This window comes from Heteronotia binoei, chromosome 4, assembly GCF_032191835.1.
Source record: "Heteronotia binoei isolate CCM8104 ecotype False Entrance Well chromosome 4, APGP_CSIRO_Hbin_v1, whole genome shotgun sequence".
In the NCBI taxonomy this organism is placed as follows: Eukaryota; Metazoa; Chordata; class Lepidosauria; order Squamata; family Gekkonidae; genus Heteronotia; species Heteronotia binoei.
In genome coordinates, this window is record NC_083226.1 from 154,768,391 (window position 1) to 154,774,390 (window position 6,000).

Genomic DNA, 6,000 nt, shown 5'->3' on the forward strand with positions numbered 1-6,000 from the left:
CTGCTTTTGACATCCTTCAGGAGATTCATACAAGGAAGCAATTAGGGAGTTTCTAAACTTACAGCAATGTTGGTCAGCTACACTGCTTTTAAAATTTTCTTTACTTTTTGCTGTCAAGTCGCAGCTGACTTCTGTCAGCTCCGTAGGATTTTCAAGGCAAGAGACTTTTGGAGGTGGTTAGCCATTGCCCGCCTCTGCTTACCAACCCTGGCCTGGTGGTCTCCCATCCAAACACTAACCAGGACTGATCCTGCATAGCTTCTGAGATCTGATGAGATTGGGCTAGCCTGGGCTATCCAGGTCAGGGCGCTTTTCTTTTTAAATCCCTCTGATTGGTAGAAACAGTTCCTAAATCCACAAGTTGACCAGAGAAAGAGGATATGTTGCATTTTTTAAAAAAAAACAAACAAACTCAGAGGCGTAATTTTTCACTTACAATATTACAGGTCAAGGAAACTCCTTATTTCCAGAAGAAAACGATGTCTTCATCTGATGAACGAGGAGCTAAAGTTTTCCCCCAAGATGCTGGAGGTGCTCCTTCTGGTTTTCCCCCCCTAATAAATAAAAAATAAACTCGGGGCCTAACTCTGATACAAACCAAGATTGCCATGGCCACAAGAATGCTGAATGCATGTACCCTCCCCCCATGAAGTTTCTAGGCTTATGTTGGAGTGGCCATTTTTTTTCAGTTGGGAGTATTTAGACTCTGTCCAAGCTTCTTCCCCCCCCCCCCCCCCGCCCCCAAGGTGTTTGCACCTTACATATAGTTCTGTCTCAAACCTTTTTAAAGAATTGGGATTTGCTTATCTTTGTTTTGGGAGAATAAAAGTAGCAAGGAAGCGTGCGGTTTGTTTACCTTTGACTGCTTTCTTTATAGCAATGCTCAGTTGAGCAAGTTGATAAAACGTTAATGTAAAGTCAAAGTAGAACTGGGGAGAGAGATTGTTTTTTAAAGTGAATTTTCAGCTCCATGTTGCTTAAAGACTGGAGCAAGGGTGACCAGAAGAAGGAGTCTTTTACCCTTTCTCCCATGGCATTTCAGTAATAAGCTGCAATTTAGTACTGTGTAGTGGAGAGGATGACAGGTATGGCTTCTATTGATGTCTGTTTGTTTTTTTCTTCCACAGGAGTTATTACAGTTTGGGAAGGGTGGCTATTTAAACTGTGAAATTGGGATGGTTAGGAAGTAAAAGGCTAAACAAAGAAGCACAGAGATGCTAATTTGTTTTTAAAACTGCAGTGGATCCTAATAGATCTCACATACCATGCCTAGGTTGGCCCTTATTTCCCATAGTGGCAACCAGTATTCTGGGAACAGAATAATCTTCCAAAAATGATGAATAATGAATTTTCTTAACATTTTCTGGAAAAGATTTTCTAAAAATAATGAATAATGAATTTGCTAAAAATAATGAATGGGGTTAAATTGGGAGCTGTACTTTCCCTTTTATTCCTGTTTACATGGCTTAATGTAACACACCTCCAGGTTTTCCATGTGGTTCTTCTGAACTAGTAAAGAGCCCCTTCCAGATACTTCGGCAGCAGATCAGTCTGACGGAGATTATGAACACAAGCCGCTCAGATGCCTCTCAGTTCCTAGAAAACATGGAAGACACTGGGCTCCAAGAGCACACAGAAGATAATTGCCTTTATTGTGTCTGCACACACATTCTGGGCTATCAGCATAGCAACAAGGTGAACTCTACTTTAACTCGCACAGGTGAGTTTTCCTGTTCTTGGCTTCAGTCTCAAGGCAAGCAATTTTTCTCTGTCTCTGTGATGACTCTGAGAACTAGAAACGTGTTGTGCTGTTAAATTTAGATTGAGAATGCAAAATTCTATGGAAACTAACTTTTGGGGGATTGTTGCTTGATCCTCTCTATGGCTGTATATAGTGTACATACCTTTGAATTATATAGTGTACATACCTTTGCTTTGAATTTCATCATGTTTGACCATTACAGTTTCTAGCACATTCCATTATTTCAGCCATAAATGCGCAGTATTTCTGTCTTCCTTATACGCAAACCATTTGTATAATTTGCACCCAATTTTTTTATCAGATTTTTCAGACATTCCTTACTCTGACTGGTGTGGAAAGTCCATGCATAACCACCTGGATGTGGTTTCCCATTCCTCAAAATTTTCTGGGATTTCTGGATGTAGTGACGCTGTTTCTCATGGCTCAGCTAGTAGCACTAAGAGTACAGATCTTGTGATAGGTAAGTAACTTCATCATTGTATCTAACAAGGTCAAATACAATGTCCAAGTAGGTTTTGCAAACCTAAAGAACCCCCACGTTTGCAAACATGTGCTGGGAGTGTGTGCTAACTTGAGGGTTAAAGACAGACTTCAGATTTTTGTAGTTTTCAGTGGTCTGGCTTTAATCCATCTGAATATTAGAGAGGACAGTACATTAAAATGGACTGTAAATATTTTAGTTGATCATATTTCATAAGCATACCTTAGGTTGCTGCTTTAGAAGGTTTTGACTTAAATTATAACGTTATTTCTGCCAAATAGTTGCACATAATTTCTTTCGAGGCTCTTTAGAAATTACTCCTCTCCCCCCCCCCCCATTCCCTGCCTCTGTGCCACATGCTCACATTCCTCTATGTATAATGAGATCAGAAGACCATGAAGTTCTTTTCATGTTCCTTTTACTGCACACAGGAGTGAGAGCTCCCATTCCAGAAAACCAACATTGGTTTAAACGAGATCTCCATTGACTCCACCAAACCTCAAAAAGAGGAAAATCTATCCCCTACCCCTTAGTCCACATGGCTTGAAACCAAACGACTGCAAACAAAGTAGAGTTCAAGTGAGAGGTCTCTGCTGATTCCCACTGTGTGGCCCCTGTGCTTCCCCAGAAACTGCTGTTGAGCATTGTGGGACTTTCTAAATGCTGCAGCACTGGGGAGAATGGCAGGGTATACATGAAGCAAAAGAAAAAAAATGAAAAAATTCTGTATTTCCAGTTAAAACAAAGCAAACCAACTCCTGCCCTTGGATCTTAAATGACTCAACAGGTTGGGGTCAGTGGGAGGGATGCAATGTAGAAAAGTGGAATTGCTGGAAATGCCTGTTCTCGCAGGAGCTCTTGTTGAAGGTAGAAATGACAAACAGTCATTTATATCCAAAGTGATTTTTTTCTTTAACTGGAAACGTGGCAGGTTTTTATTTATTTACTTTATTTATACCCTGCCTTTCTCCTTAAAGCAGCATCCTGTTCTCACAACATAAGAACATAAGAGAAGCCATGTTGGATCAGGCCAGTGGCCCATCCAGTCCAATACTCTGTGTCACACAGTGGCAGAAAAACAACAACCCAAGTGCCATCTAGAGGTCCACAAATGGGGCTAGAAGCCCTTCCACTGTGCCCCTCCCAAGCACAAGAATACAGAGCATCACTGCCGCAGACAGAGAGTTCCAACAATAAGCTGTGGCTAAGAGCCACTGATGAACCTCTGCTCCATATGCTTATCCATTTCCCTCTTGAAGCTGTCTATGCTTGTAGCTGCTGCCACCTGTGGCAGTGAATTCCACATGTTAATCACCCTTTGGGTGAAGAAGTACTTCCTTTTATCAGTTCTAACCTGACTGCTCAGCAATTTCATTGAATGCCCATGAGTTCTTGTATTGTGAGAAAGGGAGAAAAGTACTTATTTCTCTACCTTCTCTATCTCAGGCATAATCCTGTAAACCTCTATCATGTCACCCCCACAGTTGATGTTTCTCCAAGCTGAAGAGCCCCAAGCGTTTTAACCTTTCTTCATAGGGGAAGTGTTCCAACCCTTTAATCATTCCAGTTGCCCTTTTCTGCACTTTTTCCAGTGCTATAATATCTTTTTTTAGGTGCGGTGACCAGAATTGTACACAGTACTCTAAATGAGGCCGCACCATTGATTTATACAGGGGCATTATGATGCTGGCTGATTTGTGTTCAATTCCCTTCCTAATAATTCCCAGCATGGCGTTGGTCTTTTTTATTGCAATCACACAATGTCTTGACAATCGCACACTGTCTTAACTACAACCTGTGTTGTAGGTTAGGCTAAAAGTGTGTAACTGAGTCAAGGTTGCCCAGCGAGGTTCCATGGCGGAGTGGGAATTCGAACTTTCTCTCTCCCCAGATTCTGGTCTTACCACTATCCTACACATAGAGCTATCTATGCATTTTCAGCAGTCCTGATACAGCCTCCTTATCAGCTTGTGTGCTGTGCTTTATTCGGTCAAATTTGTTTTTCCCCCAAGGAGTAAAGTCAATTCCAGATGACACTCCAGTATGCCGCATACTACTGAGGAAAGAAGTCTTGCGATTAGTAATCAACTTGAGTAGTTCAGTCGGAACTAAGGGCCATGAAACGGGGCTCTTGACGTAAGTGGCTCTCTCTTCATGCTGCAGTTACAGCATTCTACAAGCACTGAGTGCTCTGATCAGCAGAGGGCGTGGAAAGCAGAGGGACATGGCTATAAGTGTTTGTTGACCAATTTGTTTGCTGACCAGTTGCCTGTGGAGCTGGAGAGACTTGAGATGGATGTGCTCCTGTCACCATCGACTGCTTGACACACGTCCATACAGGATTCACTGGGATCATGTTGAAAATCTAAAAGACTGAATAACATCAGCTGTGCAGCTAATTAATAATTTTATCAGTGGTAGCTTCGGTTACTGAGATCTGTTCTTGTAACCGTATGCCTGAGTGTTGACTACTTGAAAATTCTGAGTCTTGGTCATGGGTATGCTGTTGTTTGCACACTCAGAGTGACTTTCAGCGCAGCACTGCCAATGCAGTGTTTGCAGAGCCTGAATCCTATATCAGGTACCAGGGATGCAGCCATAATGGTACAAGCATATGTTTTCTTGCACTCGTCTCAAGTTGCAGCGATAGTGAGGATTAAGCCCTTTGTCTTGAGTTAGATGTTCCTTGAAGCCATTTCTATTTTGTATTGTTTGGTCCATTCTGTGTCTTGGTTCCTCTTTCCCTTGCGTTTAAATGACTGGTCATTTGAAATTCTTTATCATATGCTTGTGTGCATCATTCAGTGTTTGTTTGAAAGTCCCCTTCCTGTTTTGATGGAGCAGTTCTTAAAAAATAGCATTCACATGAGAAATAAGAAGTTGCTTTCTTCTCTCTTTAGAATTAAAGAGAAGTTTCCACAAGCGTTTGATGACATTTGCCTTTACTCTGAAGTGTCCTACTTGTTAGCTCACTGCACGTTTCGGTTACCATCTCGAAGGTTCATACAGGAGCTCTTTCAAGATGTACAGTTTTTACAGGTAAGCAGACAAGAAATGCAGCCAGTTGCTAGGTTGAAATCCTTGTATTAAACATCCTGAATCTTATTTATTTCTGTATCTTCTCTTCCAGATGCACGAAGAAGCAGAAGCTGTTCTAGCAACACCGGCAAGCCAACAAATGACTGACTTGTCAACTGAATCCTGACCTCTCATTTGCTATGGGTGCGGTAAATATGAAGCTGCTGGGTAGCCTTGGGTGACTTCCAGTTGACTAGTCACCCATGAGAGAAGCCTGAATCGTTCAAGAAGTTCCTGGTACGTGGAATTGGAGCTAGAGAACCTTCCCTCAATGGAGCTTGCTTCCTCCGCCATCTGAGCCCTGTGGGGAATTGTTAAAAGAGTGAAAGTAACAATTAACCAAGATATGTAAGAAGAACCAAGGACTGAACACTTGCACAGGTTTTCATTTCACTTTTTTTTTTTCAACGCAGAGTCGTTAACGATAGAGGACAGTACGCAGGGACATGTTTTACGTGGCTGACTTTTGACTTCCGTTCTGGAGAAACAGAGAGTGATGCCTTGCTTGTTTAATTCCTGGATCTCGGGAGTCAGGGTATCTTAGGCTGTATCCCATTGTCGTCAGTGGTGCATGCTCTAAGCATGGACATCGGGATTAGTGATGGATGGGCCTTCCATGCTATTTTTCTTAATTTTTGTAAACACTATTTGGGAAATTTCTAATGTTGGGTGGGAGAGA

General features: G+C 41.9%; 1 protein-coding gene across 1 annotated transcript in view; it reads left to right on the forward strand.

Moving 5' to 3' along the window:
- The window catches only part of RICTOR (RPTOR independent companion of MTOR complex 2), an 80,060-nt gene extending 74,338 nt beyond the window's left edge, over nucleotides 1-5,722 (forward strand). Inside the window, exons 33-38 of the mRNA XM_060236056.1 lie at nucleotides 447-531; nucleotides 1,487-1,720; nucleotides 2,064-2,222; nucleotides 4,256-4,379; nucleotides 5,144-5,282; nucleotides 5,374-5,722. Coding sequence (XP_060092039.1) covers nucleotides 447-531; nucleotides 1,487-1,720; nucleotides 2,064-2,222; nucleotides 4,256-4,379; nucleotides 5,144-5,282; nucleotides 5,374-5,448 — 816 coding nt within the window. The 3' untranslated portion in view covers nucleotides 5,449-5,722. The remainder of the gene's footprint in view (nucleotides 1-446; nucleotides 532-1,486; nucleotides 1,721-2,063; nucleotides 2,223-4,255; nucleotides 4,380-5,143; nucleotides 5,283-5,373) is intronic.
- The last annotated feature ends 278 nt before the right edge of the window (nucleotides 5,723-6,000 follow it).